Genomic DNA, 24,631 nt, shown 5'->3' with positions numbered 1-24,631 from the left:
TCCCTGGTGGGATCTAACTTCTACATGGCTTGGGACATTCTGAATTGGGTGGCTAGGGTTTATGTATTTAAACCCTGGTTCTGTCTCTCTTCAGGTGGGTACAGTCCGCTACATGGCCCCAGAGGTTCTGGAGGGGGCTGTGAACCTGAGGGACTGCGAGTCGGCTCTGAAGCAGGTGGACATGTACGCCCTGGGCCTGGTCTACTGGGAGACCTTCATGAGGTGTACTGACCTCTTCCCAGGTAATAACCCTGACCTCTAACCCTGGGCCCCGTCTACTGGGAGACCTGCATGAGGTGTACTGACCTCTAACCCTGGGCCTGGTCTACTGGGAGACCTTCATGAGGTGTACTGACCTCTTCCCAGGTAATAACCCTGACCTCTAACCCTGGGCCCTGTCTACTGGGAGACCTTCATGAGGTGTACTTAATTAACTAGTCAAGTCAGTTAAGAACAAATTCTTATTTACAATGACGGCCTACCCCAGCCTAACCCGGACGACGCTGGGCCAATTGTGGACCGCACTATGGGAGTCCAAGTCACAGCCGGATGTGATACAGCCTGGAATCTAACCAGGGTCTGTAGTGACGCCTCTTGCACTGAGATGCAGTGCCTTAGACCACTGAACCAGGGTCTGTAGTGACGCCTCTAGCACTGAGATGCAGTGCCTTAGACCACTGAACCAGGGTCTGTAGTGACGCCTCTAGCACTGAGATGCAGTGCCTTAGACCACTGAACCAGGGTCTGTAGTGACGCCTCAAGCACTGAGATGCAGTGCCTTAGACCACTGAACCAGGGTCTGTAGTGACGCCTCAAGCACTGAGATGCAGTGCCTTAGACCACTGAACCAGGGTCTGTAGTGACTCCTCTAGCACTGAGATGCAGTGCCTTAGACCTCTGAACCGGGGTCTGTAGTGACTCCTCAAGCACTGAGATGCAGTGCCTTAGACCACTGAACCAGGGTCTGTAGTGACTCCTCTAGCACTGAGATGCAGTGCCTTAGACCACTGAACCAGGGTCTGTAGTGACTCCTCTAGCACTGAGATGCAGTGCCTTAGACCACTGAACCGGGGTCTGTAGTGACGCCTCTAGCACTGAGATGCAGTGCCTTAGACCACTGAACCGGGGTCTGTAGTGACGCCTCTAGCACTGAGATGCAGTGCCTTAGACCACTGAACCGGGGTCTGTAGTGACGCCTCTAGCACTGAGATGCAGTGCCTTAGACCACTGAACCGGGGTCTGTAGTGACGCCTCTAGCACTGAGATGCAGTGCCTTAGACCTCTGAACCAGGGTCTGTAGTGACTCCTCTAGCACTGAGATGCAGTGCCTTAGACCACTGAACCGGGGTCTGTAGTGACGCCTCTAGCACTGAGATGCAGTGCCTTAGACCACTGAACCAGGGTCTGTAGTGACTCCTCTAGCACTGAGATGCAGTGCCTTAGACCACTGAACCGGGGTCTGTAGTGACGCCTCTAGCACTGAGATGCAGTGCCTTAGACCTCTGAACCGGGGTCTGTAGTGACTCCTCTAGCACTGAGATGCAGTGCCTTAGACCACTGAACCGGGGTCTGTAGTGACGCCTCTAGCACTGAGATGCAGTGCCTTAGACCACTGAACCGGGGTCTGTAGTGACGCCTCTAGCACTGAGATGCAGTGCCTTAGACCGCTGCGCCACTCGTGAGCCCAGAGAAACTTACTCCTGACCACAATTAGTTGTCAAATCACAGTATTGAATTTCCACCTTAATGTTCTGGTTCCTCCTTTCTCTCCAGGAGAATCAGTCCCAGACCTCCAGGTGGCGTTCCAGGCCGAGGCTGGGAACCACCCTTCCTTTGAGGACATGCAGGTCCTGGTGTCCAGAGAGAAACAGAGACCCAAGTTCCCCGAGGCCTGGAAGGAAAACAGCCTGGTGAGACCTGTGGTAGGGTGTGGTAGGGTGTGGTATGGTATGGTGTGGTGTGGTATGGTGTTGTATGGTGTGGTGTTGTGTGGTGTATGGTGTGGTGGTGTGGTGTGCTATGTTGTGGTCTGGTATGTTATGGTGTGGTATGGTATGGTGTGGTATGGCGTGGTGTGGTATGTTATGGTTTGGTGTGGTATGGTGTGGTATAGTCTGTTATGGTTATGGTGTGGTATGTTATGGTGTGGTGTGGTATGTTGTGGTGTGGTATGTTATGGTGTGGTATGTTGTGGTGTGGTATGTTATGTTGTGGTATGGTGTGGTATGTTGTGGTGTGGTATGGTGTGGTATGTTATGGTGTGGTATGGTGTGGTATGTTATGGTGTGGTATGTTATGGTGTGGTATGTTATGTTGTGGTATGTTATGGTGTGGTATGTTATGTTGTGGTATGTTATGGTGTGGTATGTTATGGTGTGGTATGTTATGGTATGGTATGGTGTGGTATGTTATGGTGTGGTATGTTATGGTGTGGTATGTTATGGTGTAGTATGTTGTGGTGTGGTATGGTGTGGTGTGGTATGTTGTGGTGTGGTATGTTGTGGTGTGGTATGTTATGGTGTGGTATGTTATGTTGTGGTATGTTGTGCTGTGGTGTGGTGTGGTATGTTGTGATGGTGTGGTATGTTATGGTGTGGTATGTTATGGTGTGGTATGTTATGGTGTGGTATGTTATGGTGTGGTATGTTGTGGTGTGGTATGTTGTGGTGTGGTATGTTGTGGTATGTTATGGTGTGGTATGTTATGGTGTGGTATGTTATGTTGTGGTATGTTGTGGTATGGTGTGGTATGTTATGGTGTGGTATGTTATGGTGTGGTGTGGTATGTTGTGGTGTGGTATGTTGTGGTGTGGTATGTTGTGGTGTGGTATGGTGTGGTATGTTATGGTGTGGTATGTTGTGGTGTGGTATGTTATGGTGTGGTATGTTATGGTGTGGTATGTTGTGGTGTGGTATGGTGTGGTATGGTGTGGTGTGGTATGTTATGGTGTGGTATGTTGTGGTGTGTTATGTTATGTGTGGTGTGGTGTGGTATGTTATGGTGTGGTATGTTGTGGTGTGGTATGGTATGTTATGGTGTGGTATGTTGTGGTGTGGTATGTTATGGTGTGGTATGTTGTGGTGTGGTGTGGTATGTTGTGTGGTATGTGGTATGTTATGGTGTTGTGTTATGGTGTGGTATGTTATGTGTGGTATGTTATGTGTGTGTATGTGTTATGGTGTGGTATGTTATGGTGTGGTATGTTATGTGTGTGTATGTTATGGTGTGGTATGTTATGGTGTGGTGTGTGGTATGTTGTGGTGTGGTATGTTATGTTGTGGTATGGTGTGGTATGTTGTGGTGTGGTATGGTGTGGTATGTTATGGTGTGGTATGGTGTGGTATGTTATGGTGTGGTATGTTATGTTGTGGTATGTTATGGTGTGGTATGTTATGTTGTGGTATGTTATGGTGTGGTATGTTATGTTGTGGTATGTTATGGTGTGGTATGTTATGGTGTGGTATGTTATGGTGTGGTGTGGTATGTTATGGTATGTTATGGTGTGTGTATGTTATGGTGTGGTATGTTATGGTGTGGTGTGGTATGTTATGTGTGTGTTGTGTGTGCTATGGTGTGGTTATGTTATGGTGTGGTATGTTGTGGTATGTTATGGTGTGGTATGTTGTGGTGTGGTATGTGTATGTTATGGTGTGGTATGTTATGGTGTGGTATGTTATGGTGTGGTATGTTATGGTGTAGTATGTTGTGGTGTGGTATGGTGTGGTATGTTATGGTGTGGTATGTTGTGGTGTGGTATGTTGTGGTGTGGTATGTTGTGGTGTGGTATGTTATGGTGTGGTATGTTATGTTGTGGTATGTTGTGGTGTGGTATGTATGTTATGGTGTGGTATGTTATGGTGTGGTATGTTATGTGTGTTATGGTGTGGTATGTTATGGTGTGGTATGTTATGGTGTGTATGTTATGGTGTGGTATGTTGTGGTATGTTATGGTGTGGTATGTTATGGTGTGGTGTGGTATGTTATGGTGTGGTGTTATGGTGTGGTATGTTATGGTGTGGTGTGTTTATGTGTGGTATGTTGTGGTGTGGTGTGGTGTGGTATGTTATGGTGTGGTATGGTGTGGTGTGGTGTGTTATGGTGTGGTATGTTATGGTGTGGTATGTTATGGTGTGGTATGGTGTGGTGTGGTGTGGTATGGTGTGGTATGTTATGGTGTGGTGTGTTATGGTGTGGTGTGGTGTGTTATGGTGTGGTATGTTATGGTGTGGTATGTTGTGGTGTGGTATGTTATGGTGTGGTATGGTGTGGTATGTTATGGTGTGGTGTGGTGGTATGGTATGTTATGGTGTGGTATGGTATGTTATGGTGTGGTATGTTATGGTGTGGTATGTTATGGTGTGGTATGTTATGGTGTGGTATGTTGTGGTGTGTTATGGTGTGGTATGTTATGGTGTGGTATGTTATGGTGTGGTATGTTATGGTGTGGTATGTTATGGTGTGGTATGTTATGGTGTGGTATGTTATGGTGTGGTATGTTATGTGTGTATGTTGTGGTGTGGTATGGTGTGGTATGTTATGGTGTGGTATGTTGTGGTGTGGTATGTTATGGTGTGGTATGTTGTGGTGTGGTATGGTTGGTATGTTATGGTGTGGTATGTTGTGGTGTGGTATGTTGTGGTGTGGTATGTTATGGTGTGGTATGGTGTGGTGTGGTATGTTATGGTGGTATGTTGTGGTGTGTTATGTTATGGTGTGGTGTGGTGTGGTGTGTATGTTATGGTGTGGTATGTTGTGGTGTGGTATGTTATGGTGTGGTATGTATGTTATGGTGTGGTATGTTGTGGTGTGGTATGTTATGGTGTGGTATGTTGTGGTGTGGTGTGGTATGTTGTGGTGTGGTATGGTATGTTATGGTGTGGTGTGTTATGGTGTGGTGTGGTATGTTATGGTGTGGTATGTTATGGTGTGGTGTGGTGTGTTATGGTGTGGTATGTTGTGGTATGGTGTGGTATGTTATGGTGTGGTATGTTATGGTGTGGTATGTTATGGTGTGGTGTGGTGTGGTATGTTGTGGTGTGGTATGTTGTGGTGTGGTATGTTATGTTGTGGTATGGTGTGGTATGTTGTGGTGTGGTATGGTGTGGTATGTTATGGTGTGGTATGGTGTGGTATGTTATGGTGTGGTATGGTGTGGTATGTTATGGTGTGGTATGTTATGTTGTGGTATGTTATGGTGTGGTATGTTATGGTGTGGTATGTTATGGTGTGGTGTGGTATGTTATGGTGTGGTATGGTATGGTATGTTATGGTGTGGTATGTTATGGTGTGGTATGTTATGGTGTGGTATGTTATGGTGTGGTATGTTATGGTGTGTGTGGTATGTTATGGTGTGTGTGGTGTGGTATGTTGTGGTATGTTATGGTGTGGTATGTTGTGGTGTGGTATGGTGTGGTATGTTATGGTGTGGTATGTTATGGTGTGGTATGTTATGGTGTGGTATGTTATGGTGTGGTATGTTATGGTGTGGTATGTTGTGGTGTGGTATGGTGTGGTATGTTATGGTGTGGTATGTTGTGGTGTGGTATGTTGTGGTGTGTTATGTTATGGTGTGGTATGTTGTGGTGGTGTGGTATGTTATGGTGTGGTATGTTGTGGTGTGGTATGGTATGTTATGGTGTGGTATGTTATGGTGTGGTATGTTATGGTGTGTTATGGTGTGGTATGTTATGGTGTGGTATGTTATGGTGTGGTATGTTATGGTGTGGTATGTTATGGTGTGGTATGTTATGGTGTGGTATGGTATGTTATGGTGTGGTGTGTTATGGTGTGGTGTGGTATGTTATGGTGTGGTATGTTATGGTGTGGTATGTTATGGTGTGGTGTGTTATGGTGTGGTATGTTGTGGTGTGGTGTGGTGTGGTATGTTATGGTGTGGTATGTTATGGTGTGGTGTGGTGTGTTATGGTGTGGTATGTTATGGTGTGGTATGTTATGGTGTGGTATGGTGTGGTGTGGTATGTTATGGTGTGGTATGTTATGGTGTGGTATGTTATGGTGTGGTGTGGTGTGTTATGGTGTGGTATGTTATGGTGTGGTATGTTGTGGTGTGGTATGTTATGGTGTGGTATGGTGTGGTATGTTATGGTGTGGTATGTTATGGTGTGGTATGTGTAGTGGTATGGTATGTTATGGTGTGGTATGGTATGTTATGGTGTGGTATGTTATGGTGTGGTATGTTATGGTGTGGTATGTTATGGTGTGGTATGTTGTGGTGTGGTATGGTGTGGTATGTTATGGTGTGGTATGTTATGGTGTGGTATGTTATGGTGTGGTATGTTATGGTGTGGTATGTTATGGTGTGGTATGTTATGGTGTGGTATGTTGTGGTGTGGTATGTTATGGTGTGGTATGGTGTGGTATGTTATGGTGTGGTATGGTGTGGTGTGGTATGTTATGGTGTGGTATGTTGTGGTGTGGTATGGTGTGGTATGTTATGGTGTGGTATGTTGTGGTGTGGTATGTTGTGGTGTGGTATGTTATGGTGTGGTATGTTATGGTGTGGTATGTTATGGTGTGGTATGTTATCGTGTGGTGTGGTATGTTATGGTGTGGTATGTTATGGTGTGGTATGTTATGGTATGTTATGGTGTGGTATGTTATGGTGTGGTATGTTATGGTGTGGTATGTTATGGTGTGGTATGGTGTGGTATGTTATGGTGTGGTATGGTGTGGTGTGGTGTGTTATGGTGTGGTATGTTATGGTGTGGTATGTTGTGGTGTGGTATGTTATGGTGTGGTGTGGTATGTTATGGTGTGGTATGTTATGGTGTGGTATGTTGTGGTATGGTGTGTTATGGTGTGGTATGTTATGGTGTGATATGGTATGGTGTGGTATGGTGTGGTATGTTATGGTGTGGTATGTTATGGTGTGGTATGTTATGGTGTGGTATGTTATGGTGTGGTATGGTATGTTATGGTGTGGTATGTTATGGTGTGGTATGTTATGGTGTGGTGTGTTATGGTGTGGTATGTTATGGTGTGGTATGTTATGGTGTGGTATGTTATGGTGTGGTATGTTATGGTGTGGTATGTTATGGTGTGGTATGGTATGTTATGGTGTGGTATGTTATGGTGTGATATGGTATGGTGTGGTATGTTATGGTGTGGTGTGTTATGGTGTGGTATGTTATGGTGTGGTATGTTATGGTGTGGTATGTTATGGTGTGGTGTGTTATGGTGTGGTGTGTTATGGTGTGGTATGTTATGGTGTGGTGTGGTGTGTTATGGTGTGGTATGTTATGGTGTGGTATGTTATGGTGTGGTGTGTTATGGTGTGGTATGTTATGGTATGGTATGTTATGGTGTGGTATGGTGTGGTGGTATGGTATGTTATGGTGTGGTATGGTATGGTGTGGTATGTTATGGTGTGGTATGTTATGGTGTGGTATGTTATGGTGTGGTATGTGTATGTTATGGTGTGGTATGTTATGGTGTGGTGTGGTGTGTTATGGTGTGGTATGTTATGGTGTGGTATGTTATGGTGTGGTATGTTATGGTGTGGTATGGTGTGGTATGTTATGGTGTGGTATGTTATGGTGTGGTATGGTGGTGGTGTGGTATGTTATGGTGTGGTATGGTATGTTATGGTGTGGTATGTTATGGTGTGGTATGTTATGGTGTGGTATGTTATGGTGTGGTATGTTATGGTGTGGTATGTTGTGGTGTGTTATGGTGTGGTATGTTATGGTGTGGTATGTTATGGTGTGGTATGTTATGGTGTGGTATGTTATGGTGTGGTATGTTATGGTGTGGTATGGTGTGGTATGTTATGGTGTGGTATGTTGTGGTGTGGTATGTTATGGTGTGGTATGGTGTGGTATGTTATGGTGTGGTATGGTGTGGTGTGGTATGTTATGGTGTGGTATGTTATGGTGTGGTATGTTATGGTGTGGTATGTTATGGTGTGGTATGTTATGGTGTGGTATGTTGTGGTGTGGTATGTTATGGTGTGGTATGTTATGGTGTGGTATGTTATGGTGTGGTATGTTATGGTGTGGTATGTTATGGTGTGGTATGGTGTGGTATGTTATGGTGTGGTATGTTATCGTGGTGTGTATGTTATGGTGTGGTATGTTATGGTGTGGTATGGTGTGGTATGTTATGGTGTGGTATGTTATGGTGTGGTGTGGTGTGTTATGGTGTGGTATGTTATGGTGTGGTATGTTATGGTGTGGTATGTTGTGGTGTGGTATGTTATGGTGTGGTGTGGTATGTTATGGTGTGGTATGTTATGGTGTGGTATGTTGTGGTATGGTGTGTTATGGTGTGGTATGTTATGGTGTGGTATGGTGTGGTATGTTATGGTGTGGTATGTTATGGTGTGGTATGTTATGGTGTGGTGTGGTATGTTATGGTGTGGTATGGTATGTTATGGTGTGGTATGTTATGGTGTGGTGTGTTATGGTGTGGTATGTTATGGTGTGGTATGTTATGGTGTGGTATGTTATGGTGTGGTGTGTTATGGTGTGGTATGTTATGGTGTGGTATGTTATGGTGTGGTGTGGTATGTTATGGTGTGGTATGGTATGGTGTGGTATGTTATGGTGTGGTATGTTATGGTGTGGTATGTTATGGTGTGGTATGTTATGGTGTGGTATGTTATGGTGTGGTGTGTTATGGTGTGGTGTGTTATGGTGTGGTATGTTATGGTGTGGTGTGGTGTGTTATGGTGTGGTATGTTATGGTGTGGTGTGTTATGGTGTGGTATGTTATGGTGTGGTATGTTATGGTGTGGTATGTTGTGGTGTGGTATGTTATGGTGTGGTATGTTATGGTGTGGTATGTTATGGTGTGGTATGTTATGGTGTGGTATGTTATGGTGTGGTATGTTATGTTATGGTGTGGTATGTTATGGTGTGGTATGTTATGGTGTGGTATGTTATGGTGTGGTATGTTATGGTGTGGTATGTTATGGTGTGGTATGTTATGGTGTGGTATGGTGTGGTATGTTATGGTGTGGTATGTTATGGTGTGGTGTGGTATGGTGTGGTGTGGTATGTTATGGTGTGGTATGTTGTGGTGTGGTATGTTGTGGTGGGTATGTTATGGTGTGGTGTGGTATGTTATGGTGTGGTATGTTGGTGGTTATGTGTGGTATGGTGTTATGGTGTGGTATGTTATGGTGTGGGTGTGGTATGTTGTGGTGTGGTATGTTATGGTGTGGTATGTTATGGTGTGGTATGTTATGGTGTGGTATGGTATGTTATGGTGTGGTATGTTATGGTGTGGTATGTTATGGTGTGGTATGTTATGGTGTGGTATGTTATGGTGTGGTATGGTGTGGTATGTTGTGGTGTGGTATGTTATGGTGTGGTATGTTATGGTGTGATGTTATGTTATGTGTGGTGTGTTATGGTGTGGTATGTTATGGTGTGGTATGTTATGGTGTGGTATGTTATGGTGTGGTGTGTTATGGTGTGGTGTGTTATGGTGTGGTATGTTATGGTGTGGTATGTTATGGTGTGGTATGTTATGGTGTGGTATGTTATGGTGTGGTGTGTTATGGTGTGGTATGTTATGGTGTGGTATGTTATGGTGTGGTATGGTATGTTATGGTGTGGTATGGTATGTTATGGTGTGGTATGGTATGTTATGGTGTGGTATGGTGTGTTATGGTGTGGTATGTTATGGTGTGGTATGTTATGGTGTGGTATGTTATGGTGTGGTGTGTTATGGTATGTTATGGTGTGGTATGTTATGGTGTGGTATGTTATGGTGTGGTATGGTGTGGTATGTTATGGTGTGGTATGTTATGGTGTGGTGTGGTATGTTATGGTGTGGTATGGTATGTTATGGTGTGGTATGTTATGGTGTGGTATGTTATGGTGTGGTGTGGTGTGGTATGTTATGGTGTGGTATGTTGTGGTGTGGTATGTTATGGTGTGGTATGTTATGGTGTGGTATGTTATGGTGTGGTATGTTGTGGTGTGGTGTGGTGTGGTATGTTGTGGTGTGGTATGGTGTGGTATGTTATGGTGTGGTATGTTATGGTGTGGTATGTTATGGTGTGGTATGTTATGGTGTGGTATGTTATGGTGTGGTATGTTGTGGTGTGGTATGGTGTGGTATGTTATGGTGTGGTATGTTATGGTGTGGTATGTTATGGTGTGGTATGTTATGGTGTGGTGTGGTATGTTATGGTGTGGTATGTTATGGTGTGGTATGTTATGGTGTGGTATGTGTGGTGGTATGTTATGGTGTGGTATGTTATGTGGTGTGGTATGGTGTGTATGTTATGGTGTGGTATGTTATGGTGTGGTATGTTATGGTGTGGTATGTTATGGTGTGGTGTGGTATGTTATGGTGTGGTATGTTATGGTGTGGTATGTATGTGGTATGTTGTGGTGTGGTATGTTATGGTGTGGTATGTTATGGTGTGGTATGTTATGGTGTGGTATGTTATGGTGTGGTATGGTGTGGTGTGTTATGGTGTGGTATGTTATGGTGTGGTGTGTTATGGTGTGGTATGTTATGGTGTGGTATGTTATGGTGTGGTATGTTATGGTGTGGTATGTTATGGTGTGGTGTGTTATGGTGTGGTATGTTATGGTGTGGTATGGTATGTTATGGTGTGGTATGTTATGGTATGTTATGTTATGGTGTGGTATGGTGTGTTATGGTGTGGTATGTTATGGTGTGATATGGTATGGTGTGGTATGGTGTGGTATGTTATGGTGTGGTATGTTATGGTGTGGTGTGTTATGGTGTGGTATGTTATGGTGTTATGGTGTGTATGGTATGTTATGGTGTGGTATGTTATGGTGTGGTATGTTATGGTGTGGTATGGTATGTTATGGTGTGGTATGTTATGGTGTGGTATGTTATGGTGTGGTGTGTTATGGTGTGGTATGTTATGGTGTGGTATGTTGTGGTGTGGTGTGGTATGTTATGGTGTGGTATGTTATGGTGTGGTATGTTATGGTGTGGTATGTTATGGTGTGGTATGTTGTGGTGTGTTATGGTGTGGTATGTTGTGGTGTGGTATGTTATGGTGTGGTATGGTGTGGTATGTTATGGTGTGGTATGTTATGGTGTTGTATGTTATGGTGTGGTGTGGTGGTATGTTATGGTGTGGTATGTTGTGGTGTGGTATGTTATGGTGTGGTATGTTATGGTGTGGTATGTTATGGTGTGGTATGTTATGGTGTGGTATGTTATGGTGTGGTGTGGTATGTTATGGTGTGGTGTGGTATGGTGTGGTGTGGTATGTTATGGTGTGGTATGTTATGGTGTGGTATGTGGTATGGTGTGGTATGTTATGGTGTGGTATGTTGTGGTGTGGTATGTTGTGGTGTGGTATGTTATGGTGTGGTATGTTATGGTGTGGTATGTTATGGTGTGGTATGTTATGGTGTGGTATGTTATGGTGTGGTATGTGTATGGTGTGGTATGTTGTGGTGTGGTATGTTATGGTGTGGTATGGTGTGGTATGTTATGGTGTGGTATGTTATGGTGTGGTATGTTATGGTGTGGTATGTTATGGTGTGGTATGGTGTGGTATGTTATGGTGTGGTATGTTATGGTGTGGTGTGGTATGTTATGGTGTGGTATGTTATGGTGTGGTATGTTATGGTGTGGTGTGGTATGTTATGGTGTGGTATGTTATGGTGTGGTATGTTATGGTGTGGTATGTTATGGTGTGGTGTGGTGTTATGGTGTGGTATGTTATGGTGTGGTATGTTATGGTGTGGTATGGTGTGGTGTGTTATGGTGTGGTGTGGTATGTTATGGTGTGGTATGTTATGGTGTGGTATGTTATGGTGTGGTATGTTATGGTGTGGTATGGTATGGTGTGGTGTGGTATGTTATGGTGTGGTATGGTATGTGTTATCCTCTGTAACCTTCCCTCAGGCGGTGCGGTCCCTGAAGGAGACCATGGAGGACTGTTGGGACCAGGATGCCGAGGCCAGGCTGACTGCTCAGTGTGCAGAGGAGCGCATGGCTGAACTACTGCTGATCTGGGACCAGTCCAAGTCTGTCAGCCCCACACTCAACCCTACTGGTAGCAGCTGTACCACACTGTTCAATGATAGGTACAGACACTATACACACCCTCCACTGTACCACACTGTTCAATGATAGATACAGACACTATACACACCCTCCACTGTACCACACTGTTCAATGATAGATACAGACACTATACACACCCTCTACTGTTCAATGATAGGTACAGACACTATACACACCCTCTACTGTACCACACTGTTCAATGATAGGTACAGACACTATACACACCCTCCACTGTACCACACTGTTCAATGATAGATACAGACACTATACACACCCTCTACTGTTCAATGATAGGTACAGACACTATACACACCCTCTACTGTTCAATGATAGGTACAGACACTATACACACCCTCTACTGTTCAATGATTGGTACAGACACTATACACACCCTCTACTGTACCACACTGTTCAATGATAGGTACAGACACTATACACACCCTCCACTGTTCAATGATAGGTACAGACACTATACACCCTCTACTGTTCAATGATAGGTACAGACACTATACACACCCTCTACTGTTCAATGATAGGTACAGACACTATACACACCCTCCACTGTACCACACTGTTCAATGATAGGTACAGACACTATACACACCCTCTACTGTACCACACTGTTCAATGATAGGTACAGACACTATACACACCCTCTACTGTTCAATGATAGGTACAGACACTATACACACCCTCCACTGTACCACACTGTTCAATGATAGATACAGACACTATACACACCCTCTACTGTTCAATGATAGGTACAGACACTATACACACCCTCTACTGTTCAATAATAGGTACAGACACTATACACACCCTCTACTGTTCAATGATAGGTACAGACACTATACACACCCTCCACTGTACCACACTGTTCAATGATAGGTACAGACACTATACACACCCTCTACTGTACCACACTGTTCAATGATAGGTACAGACACTATACACACCCTCTACTGTTCAATGATAGGTACAGACACTATACACACCCTCTACTGTACCACACTGGTCAATGATAGGTACAGACACTATACACACCCTCTACTGTACCACACTGTTCAATGATAGGTACAGACACTATACACACCCTCTACTGTTCAATGATAGGTACAGACACTATACACACCCTCCACTGTACCACACTGTTCAATGATAGATAGACACTATACACACCCTCTACTGTTCAATGATAGGTACAGACACTATACACACCCTCTACTGTTCAATGATAGGTACAGACACTATACACACCCTCTACTGTACCACACTGTTCAATGATAGGTACAGACACTATACACACCCTCTACTGTTCAATGATAGGTACAGACACTATACACACCCTCTACTGTTCAATGATAGGTACAGACACTATACACACCCTCTACTGTTCAATGATTGGTACAGACACTATACACACCCTCTACTGTACCACACTGTTCAATGATAGGTACAGACACTATACACACCCTCTACTGTTCAATGATAGGTACAGACACTATACACACCCTCCACTGTACCACACTGTTCAATGATAGGTACAGACACTATACACACCCTCCACTGTTCAATGATAGGTACAGACACTATACACACCCTCTACTGTTCAATGATAGGTACAGACACTATACACACCCTCCACTGTACCACACTGTTCAATGATAGATACAGACACTATACACACCCTCTACTGTTCAATGATAGGTACAGACACTATACACACCCTCTACTGTTCAATAATAGGTACAGACACTATACACACCCTCTACTGTTCAATGATAGGTACAGACACTATACACACCCTCCACTGTACCACACTGTTCAATGATAGGTACAGACACTATACACACCCTCTACTGTACCACACTGTTCAATGATAGGTACAGACACTATACACACCCTCTACTGTTCAATGATAGGTACAGACACTATACACACCCTCCACTGTACCACACTGTTAAATGATAGGTACAGACACTATACACACCCTCTACTGTTCAATGATAGGTACCACACTGTTCAATGATAGGTACAGACACTATACACACCCTCTACTGTTCAATGATTGGTACAGACACTATACACACCCTCTACTGTACCACACTGGTCAATGATAGGTACAGCCACTATACACACCCTCCACTGTTCAATGATAGGTACAGACACTATACACACACTGTTCAATGATAGGTACAGACACTATACACACCCTCTACTGTTCAATGATAGATACAGACACTATACACACCCTCCACTGTACCACACTGTTCAATGATAGGTACAGACACTATACACACCCTCTACTGTACCACACTGTTCAATGATAGGTACAGACACTATACACACCCTCCACTGTTCAATGATAGGTACAGACACTATACACACCCTCCACTGTACCACACTGTTCAATGATAGATATACAGACCCTCTACTGTTCAATGATAGGTACACACCACACCCTCTACTGTTCAATAATAGGTACAGACACTATACACACCCTCTACTGTTCAATGATAGGTACAGACACTATACACACCCTCCACTGTACCACACTGTTCAATGATAGATACAGACACTATACACACCCTCTACTGTTCAATGATAGGTACAGACACTATACACACCCTCTACTGTTCAATGATAGGTACAGACACTATACACACCCTCTACTGTTGGTCAATGATTGGTACAGACACTATACACACCCTCTACTGTACCACACTGTTCAATGATAGGTACAGACACTATACACACCCTCTACTGTTCAATGATATATACAGACACTATACACACCCTCCACTGTACCACACTGTTCAATGATAGATAGACACTATACACACCCTCTACTGTTCAATGATAGGTACAGACACTATACACACCCTCTACTGTTCAATGATAGGTACAGACACTATACACACCCTCTACTGTACCACACTGTTCAATGATAGGTACAGACACTATACACACCCTCTACTGTTCAATGATAGGTACAGACACTATACACACCCTCTACTGTTCAATGATAGGTACAGACACTATACACACCCTCTACTGTTCAATGATTGGTACAGACACTATACACACCCTCTACTGTACCACACTGTTCAATGATAGGTACAGACACTATACACACCCTCTACTGTTCAATGATAGGTACAGACACTATACACACCCTCCACTGTACCACACTGTTCAATGATAGGTACAGACACTATACACACCCTCCACTGTTCAATGATAGGTACAGACACTATACACACCCTCTACTGTTCAATGATAGGTACAGACACTATACACACCCTCCACTGTACCACACTGTTCAATGATAGATACAGACACTATACACACCCTCTACTGTTCAATGATAGGTACAGACACTATACACACCCTCTACTGTTCAATAATAGGTACAGACACTATACACACCCTCTACTGTTCAATGATAGGTACAGACACTATACACACCCTCCACTGTACCACACTGTTCAATGATAGGTACAGACACTATACACACCCTCTACTGTACCACACTGTTCAATGATAGGTACAGACACTATACACACCCTCTACTGTTCAATGATAGGTACAGACACTATACACACCCTCTACTGTACCACACTGTTAAATGATAGGTACAGACACTATACACACCCTCTACTGTACCACACTGTTCAATGATAGGTACAGACACTATACACACCCTCTACTGTACCACACTGGTCAATGATAGGTACAGCCACTATACACACCCTCTACTGTACCACACTGTTCAATGATTGGTACAGACACTATACACACCCTCTACTGTTCAATGATAGATACAGACACTATACACACCCTCCACTGTACCACACTGTTCAATGATAGGTACAGACACTATACACACCCTCTACTGTACCACACTGTTCAATGATAGGTACAGACACTATGCACACCCTCCACTGTTCAATGATAGGTACAGACACTATACACACCCTCCACTGTACCACACTGTTCAATGATAGATACAGACACTATACACACCCTCTACTGTTCAATGATAGGTACAGACACTATACACACCCTCTACTGTTCAATGATAGGTACAGACACTATACACACCCTCCACTGTACCACACTGTTCAATGATAGATACAGACACTATACACACCCTCTACTGTTCAATGATAGGTACAGACACTATACACACCCTCTACTGTTCAATGATAGGTACAGACACTATACACACCCTCTACTGTTCAATGATTGGTACAGACACTATACACACCCTCTACTGTACCACACTGTTCAATGATAGGTACAGACACTATACACACCCTCTACTGTTCAATGATATATACAGACACTATACACACCCGCTACTGTTCAATGATAGGTACAGACACTATACACACCCTCTACTGTTCAATGATAGGTACAGACACTATACACACCCTCTACTGTACCACACTGTTAAATGATAGGTACAGACACTATACACACCCTCTACTGTACCACACTGTTCAATGATAGGTACAGACACTATACACACCCTCTACTGTACCACACTGTTCAATGATTGGTACAGACACTATACACACCCTCTACTGTTCAATGATAGATACAGACACTATACACACCCTCCACTGTACCACACTGTTCAATGATAGGTACAGACACTATACACACCCTCTACTGTACCACACTGTTCAATGATAGGTACAGACACTATGCACACCCTCCACTGTTCAATGATAGGTACAGACACTATACACACCCTCTACTGTACCACACTGTTCAATGATAGGTACAGACACTATACACACCCTCTACTGTTCAATGATTGGTACAGATACTATACACACCCTCTACTGTTCAATGATAGGTACAGACACTATACACACCCTCCACTGTACCACACTGTTCAATGATAGGTACAGACACTATACACACCCTCTACTGTTCAATGATAGGTACAGACACTATACACACCCTCTACTGTTCAATGATTGGTACAGACACTATACACACCCTCTACTGTTCAATGATAGGTACAGACACTATACACACCCTCTACTGTACTACACTGTTCAATGATAGGTACAGACACTATACACACCCTCTACTGTTCAATGATGGGTACAGACACTATACACACCCTCTACTGTACCACACTGTTCAATGATAGGTACAGACACTATACACACCCTCCACTGTTCAATGATAGGTACAGACACTATACACACCCTCCACTGTACCACACTGTTCAATGATAGGTACAGACACTATACACACCCTCTACTGTTCAATGATAGGTACAGACACTATACACACCCTCCACTGTTCAATGATAGGTACAGACACTATACACACCCTCCACTGTTCAATGATAGATACAGACACTATACACACCCTCCACTGTACCACACTGTTCAATGATAGGTACAGACACTATACACACCCTCTACTGTTCAATGATAGGTACAGACACTATACACACCCTCCACTGTTCAATGATAGGTACAGACACTATACACACCCTCCACTGTTCAATGATAGATACAGACACTATACACACCCTCCACTGTACCACACTGTTCAATGATAGGTACAGACACTATACACACCCTCTACTGTTCAATGATAGGTACAGACACTATACACACCCTCTACTGTTCAATGATAGGTACAGACACTATACACACCCTCTACTGTTCAATGATTGGTACAGACACTATACACACCCGCTACTGTTCAATGATAGATACAGACACTATACACACCCTCCACTGTACCACACTGTTCAATGATAGGTACAGACACTATACACACCCTCCACTGTTCAATGATAGATACAGACACTATACACACCCTCTACTGTTCAATGATAGGTACAGACACTATACACACCCTCTACTGTTCAATGATAGCTACAGACACTATACACACCCTCTACTGTACTACACTGTTCAATGATAGGTACAGACACTATACACACCCTCTACTGTTCAATGATGGGTACAGACACTATACACACCCTCTACTGTACCACACTGTTCAATGATAGGTACAGACACTATACACACCCTCCACTGTACCACACTGTTCAATGATAGGTACAGACACTATACACACCCTCTACTGTACCACACTGTTCAATGATAGGTACAGACACTATACACACCCTCTACTGTTCAATGGTAGGTACAGACACTATACACACCCTCCACTGTTCAATGATAGGTACAGACACTATACACACCCTCCACTGTTCAATGATAGATACAGACACTATACACACCCTCCACTGTACCACACTGTTCAATGATAGGTACAGACACTATACACACCCTCTACTGTTCAATGATAGGTACAGACACTATACACACCCTCTACTGTTCAATGATAGATACAGACACTATACACACCCTCTACTGTACCACACTGTTCAATGATAGGTACAGACACTATACACACCCTCCACTGTACCACACTGTTCAATGATAGGTACAGACACTATACACACCCTCTACTGTACCACACTGTTCAATGATAGATATAGACACTATACACACCCTCTACTGTACCACACTGTTCAATGATAGGTACAGACACTATACACACCCTCTACTGTTCAATGATAGGTACAGACACTATACACACCCTCTACTGTTCAATGATAGGTACAGACACTATACACACCCTCCACTGTACCACACTGTTCAATGATAGGTACAGACACTATACACACCCTCTACTGTTCAATGATAGGTACAGACACTATACACACCCTCCACTGTACCACACTGTTCAATGATAGATACAGACACTATACACACCCTCCACTGTACCACACTGTTCAATGATAGGTACAGACACTATACACACCCTCTACTGTACCACACTGTTCAATGATAGATATAGACACTATACACACCCTCTACTGTACCACACTGTTCAATGATAGGTACAGACACTATACACACCCTCTACTGTTCAATGATAGGTACAGCCACTATAGACACCCTCTACTGTTCAATGATAGGTACAGACACTATACACACCCTCTACTGTTCAATGATAGGTACAGACACTATACACACCCTCTACTGTTCAATGATAGGTACAGACACTATACACACCCTCCACTGTACCACACTGTTCAATGATAGATACAGACACTATACACACCCTCCACTGTACCACACTGTTCAATGATAGGTACAGACACTATACACACCCTCTACTGTACCACACTGTTCAATGATAGGTACAGACACTATACACACCCTCCACTGTTCAATGATAGACACTATACACACCCTCTACTGTTCAATGATAGATACAGACACTATACACACCCTCTACTGTTCAATGATAGGTACAGACACTATACACACCCTCTACTGTTCAATGATAGGTACAGACACTATACACCCCCTCTACTGTTCAATGATAGGTACAGACACTATACACACCCTCTACTGTTCAATGATAGGTACAGACACTATACACACCCTCTACTGTTCAATGATAGGTACAGACACTATACACACCCTCTACTGTACCACACTGTTCAATGATAGGTACAGACACTATACACACCCTCTACTGTACCACACTGTTCAATGATAGGTACAGACACTATACACACCCTCTACTGTTCAATGATAGGTACAGCCACTATACACACCCTCTACTGTTCAATGATAGGTACAGACACTATACACACCCTCTACTGTTCAATGATAGGTACAGACACTATACACACCCTCTACTGTTCAATGATAGGTACAGACACTATACACACCCTCCACTGTACCACACTGTTCAATGATAGATACAGACACTATACACACCCTCTACTACCACACTGTTCAATGATAGGTACAGACACTATACACACCCTCTACTGTACCACACTGTTCAATGATAGGTACAGACACTATACACACCCTCTACTGTACCACACTGTTCAATGATAGGTACAGACACTATACACACCCTCTACTGTTCAATGATAGGTACAGACACTATACACACTGTTCAATGATAGATACAGACACTATACACACCCTCTACTGTTCAATGATAGGTACAGACACTATACACACCCTCCACTGTACCACACTGTTCAATGATAGATATAGACACTATACACACCCTCTACTGTTCAATGATAGGTACAGACACTATACACACCCTCCACTGTACCACACTGTTCAATGATAGGTACAGACACTATACACACCCTCTACTGTTCAATGATAGGTACAGACACTATACACACCCTCCACTCAACCCAGCTGTACCACACACACACCCTTACACTCATACCTACTCATACCAACTGCACAACGACACACACACCCTTACACTCATACCAACTGCACAACGACACACCTTGTAGTCCTCCTTGGTGATAAGTACCTGTTGTGTTGTTAACGTGTCTGTGACAGAAACCGCATGGGGCCACAGTCCGGCCCTGACCCTGCCTCGTCCTACATCGAGGAACAGGACGGCACGGGCAAGAGCACACACAGCGACACCCCCTCCGCTTTGATTGGCCGGACGAGAGATGGAGGTGTGGCTGGAGAGAGGAACAGGAACTCTATAAACTACGAGCGGCAGCAGGCGGCTCACGCCCGTCTCCCCGGCAACCCCTCCGCTGGAACCTCCTCTTCCCTCACCACCATGACCTTCATCTCAGAGTCCAGCCAGGGTCATGACCCCAACCCTAACCTCCACCTGACCCTGACCCAGGAGGATCTGGAGACCACCAAGCTGGACCCCAGGGAGGTGGATAAGAACCTGAAGGAGAGTTCTGATGAGAACCTGATGGAACACAGCCAGAAACAGTTCTGTTCTCCGGACCTGCTGAGCCCCGCCTCCTCCTCCCTGCTCTTCCCCTTCATCAAGATGGCTGCCGAGGCGTCTCCCCCTGCCGTGTTCCCTCTCCCCAAGCAGCAAAACCTCCCCAAACGACCCTCCAGCCTGCTGCTCCGCACCAAGCCGCCTAAGAAAGACTCATCCTCTCTGAGGTTTAAATTCGGTCGCCGTGGCAAGTCCAACCTACGACAGGTAGAGGGCGGAGCTAAGACCAACGGCGTGTCCAACGTCACCGCCGTCTCCGAGCCCCACCGGGTCAGCGCCACCAACAACCTGCTGGTCCTACGGGACCTCTCTGTGAACGGGCACGCGGCCGGGTCCTTGCCAGCAGGGGGCGCCAGCAGCACGGTGGGGCTCACTCTAACTCAGAGCACGAACCCCCAGAGCTCTGAGGACGGCCAGCTGGGGCTGATCACTGCCAGCCCAGACGAACACCAACCCCTGCTGAGCAGAGAGACAGGACAACCAGATGTCCACTCCTCTAACGCACGGCCCAACAACAACAACAACAACAACAACGGACTGGTACTGGGGGAGGGAGAGGGGGAGAGTGATGGGGGAGGAGAGGAAGAGGAGGAGGGAGCAGGAGGAAGTACCAGTGGAGAGACCCCCTGCTCCCTGGGGGAGAGTTCTGTGTCTGGTTCCTTGTCTGGACCTGACCCCAACCCTGTCCCCATGAGAGGTGAAGCCCTACTCAGGCAGCCTAAAGGAGGCCGGCGGCCGGAGAGACCCAACTCCCTGGACCTGTCCTTCACCACCAGAGACCTGGTCTCACTGGGTGAGCAGAGCACCCTCACAGCCTGACCCTACCCCTCACAGCCTGACCCTAACCCTCACAGCCTGACCCTACCCCTCACAGCCTGACCCTACCCCTCACAGCCTGACCCTACCCCTCACACCCTACCCCTCACAGCCTGACCCTACCCCTCACACCCTGACCCCCTGACCTTAACCCTGTGTTTGTGTTCCAGGGGAGGCCTTGGTCCAGAACCAGGGAACAGGGGAGAAGATTAAGAAGCGTGTGAAGACACCGTACTCCCTGAAGCGCTGGCGACCCGCCACCTGGGTCATCACCACAGATACCAGGGGGTCAGAGGTGAACAACAACAGGGGAGAAGGTCAGGCCCGGCCCAAGTCCAGCTCCGCTGTCTATCTGACCTCTGAACCCAGCGACACCCGCCTCTGAACTCTGACCTTCAGAGGGACAACACAGACAGTAGTGTTGTTGTAACAGCAGTTGGTTGTGTCCCGTCTCTCTCGCTTTGTGTCTTTTTGATGACATTGCTTTAAGTTGAATCCAGCTATGCAGCAATCTCTTCCTTGTGGTTTAATTTGTCTATGTGTATAATGGGGTCTTCTCCAGTTGAAGTCTCAGCCTGTGACCATGAGGGAGGCTGCTCTGGAGCCTTTAAACAGTCATAGTATTTCAGCACCATAAGGACTCCAGACATGACTGACTCTATGGTCTTAAACACACAATTATCCACTTTCACTTTTTTCATGCTCTGTTCATTTTTGATTTTGTATCATGATTTAAATTGTGCAATAGGATACAGCTTTTAGGTGCTTTCATTATGTTTTTAACACTTCTGTTGTTTTCTTGTTTAACATTTTTAATATAATCTCTGTGTTGCACTTATAAATGGACACCAACTCAATATTTTATTCAGTCTGTAAACCCTCTCCTTAAATCAAACAACTGAAGTACTACCCACAGTTGTAATGTCAGTGGGCTTTCTCTGTTTACTGGGACTACAATCACCAGACAGGACTGGGACTACAATCACCAGACAGGACTGGAACTACAATCACCTGACAGGACTGGGACTACAATCACCTGACAGGACTGGGACTACAATCACCAGACAGGACTGGGACTACAATCACCAGACAGGACTGGGACTACAATCACCAGACAGGACTGGGACTACAATCACCAGACAGGACTGGGACTACAATCACCAGACAGGACTGGGACTACAATCACCAGACAGGACTGGGACTACAATCACCTGACAGGACTGGGACTACAATCACCTGACAGGACTGGGACTACAATCACCTGACAGGACTGGGACTACAATCACCTGACAGGACTGGGACTACAATCACCTGACAGGACTGGGACTACAATCACCAGACAGGACTGGGACTACAATCACCAGACAGGACTGGGACTACAATCACCAGACAGGACTGGGACTACAATCACCAGACAGGACTGGGACTACAATCACCAGACAGGACTGGGACTACAATCACCAGACAGGACTGGGGAGGACTACAATCACCTGACAGGACTGGGGAGGACTACAATCACCTGACAGGACTGGGGAGGACTACAATCACCTGACAGGACTGGGACTACAATCACCAGACAGGACTGGGACTACAATCACCTGACAGGACTGGGACTACAATCACCTGACAGGACTGGGACTACAATCACCTGACAGGACTGGGACTACAATCACCAGACAGGACTGGGGGGACTACAATCACCTGACAGGACTGGGGCTACAATCACCTGACAGGACTGGGACTACAATCACCTGACAGGACTGGGACGGACTACAATCACCTGACAGGACTGGGACTACAATCACCTGACAGGACTGGGAATACAATCACCTGACAGGACTGGGACTACAATCACCTGTCAGGACTGGGGGAAACTACAATCACCAGAGAACACTGGGATTCTGGGACTACAATCACCAGAAAACACTGGGATTCTGGCACTACAATCACCAGAGAACACTGGGATTCTGGGACTACAATCAAGAAGCAGGATGCATCTGTTCAGAAATGGACGAACAGCAACAACCTCTCTTTCAACAGAGAAACTCTGATTCCCACAATTCTGTCTGCTGGGAATCCAACTCTTTTTAAAGCAAACCTTCTGAATCATGCTGGAACTGTTTTCCCTGTCTTGTGAATCTGTACCATGTGGACTATGGATGTGTTGGCGTGTGTTTGCAACGTGTGTGGGGCTGGGCTGCGTGTTGTAGCTACATGCCAGCAGACGCAGGGTGCAGTGGATCTAGGCCGTGCAGGACCTGAAGTCTGTGTCAGGGACTGTCTGTTTTAGTGCTGCTTCAGAGAGGATCAAATTAGCTTTCTGTTTTGGTATCTTGCATTTGTATGAGAAATATATGTTTGTGTATTGCAACAACAAAAAACGGACATATGCTCCGTAAGGGTGAACTCTGACCTGCCATGTTAATATGATGAACACTACAGGTTTGTAAGGGTGAACTCTGACCTGTCATGTTAATATGATGAACACTACAGGTTTGTAAGGGTGAACTCTGACCTGCCATGTTAATATGATGAACACTACAGGTTTGTAAGGGTGAACTCTGACCTGTCATGTTAATATGATGAACACTACAGGTTTGTAAGGGTGAACTCTGACCTGTCATGTTAATATGATGAACACTACAGGTTTGTAAGGGTGAACTCTGACCTGACAAAACATTTTAATAAATGTATAAAAACACAGTAGTATAGTTATTATGACCTCAGGGTTAGATAATAATATATAAAACACAGTGGTATAGTTATTATGAACTCAGGGTTAGATAATAATATATAAAACACAGTGGTATAGTTATTATGACCTCAGGGTTAGATAATAATATATAAAACACAGTGGTATAGTTATTATGAACTCAGGGTTAGATAATAATATATAAAACACAGTGGTATAGTTATTATGACCTCA

General features: G+C 44.8%; 1 protein-coding gene and 1 long non-coding RNA gene across 11 annotated transcripts; both read left to right on the top strand.

The window, feature by feature from the left end:
- Positions 1 to 46: 46 nt before the first annotated feature.
- Positions 47 to 24,408, top strand: LOC118383437 (bone morphogenetic protein receptor type-2-like). Its single transcript, XM_052515473.1, has 5 exons — positions 47 to 242; positions 1,774 to 1,910; positions 11,872 to 12,053; positions 20,475 to 21,682; positions 21,876 to 24,408. The coding sequence occupies exons 1-5, from the start codon at positions 62 to 64 to the stop codon at positions 22,088 to 22,090; spliced, it is 1,923 nt and encodes a 640-aa protein (XP_052371433.1). The 5' UTR covers positions 47 to 61; the 3' UTR covers positions 22,091 to 24,408.
- Positions 12,060 to 20,183, top strand: LOC127928474 (uncharacterized). 10 transcript variants are annotated; one of them, XR_008131232.1, is made up of 4 exons: positions 12,060 to 12,794; positions 13,360 to 13,574; positions 14,936 to 15,238; positions 19,903 to 20,183. It is a non-coding gene; the product is annotated as an uncharacterized LOC127928474 (long non-coding RNA). The 10 variants fall into 10 exon arrangements; XR_008131230.1 differs by having other exon boundaries at positions 12,060 to 13,574; positions 19,952 to 20,183; XR_008131226.1 differs by having other exon boundaries at positions 12,060 to 13,574.
- Positions 24,409 to 24,631: the final 223 nt, after the last annotated feature.

This window comes from Oncorhynchus keta, unplaced genomic scaffold (genome assembly GCF_023373465.1).
Source record: "Oncorhynchus keta strain PuntledgeMale-10-30-2019 unplaced genomic scaffold, Oket_V2 Un_scaffold_27030_pilon_pilon, whole genome shotgun sequence".
Taxonomy (NCBI): domain Eukaryota; kingdom Metazoa; phylum Chordata; class Actinopteri; order Salmoniformes; family Salmonidae; genus Oncorhynchus; species Oncorhynchus keta.
The sequence above is the reverse complement of the archived record's forward strand: the minus strand, read 5'-3'. Positions and strand labels throughout refer to the sequence as shown.

Coding starts and splice junctions, on each gene's coding strand:
- LOC118383437 (XM_052515473.1), top strand. CDS start 62: ATGTATTTAAACCCTGGTTCTGTCTCTCTTCAGGTGGGTACAGTCCGC. Junction 243..1,773: donor GTGTACTGACCTCTTCCCAG/GTAATAACCCTG, acceptor CTTTCTCTCCAG/GAGAATCAGTCCCAGACCTC. Junction 21,683..21,875: donor CAGAGACCTGGTCTCACTGG/GTGAGCAGAGCA, acceptor TTTGTGTTCCAG/GGGAGGCCTTGGTCCAGAAC.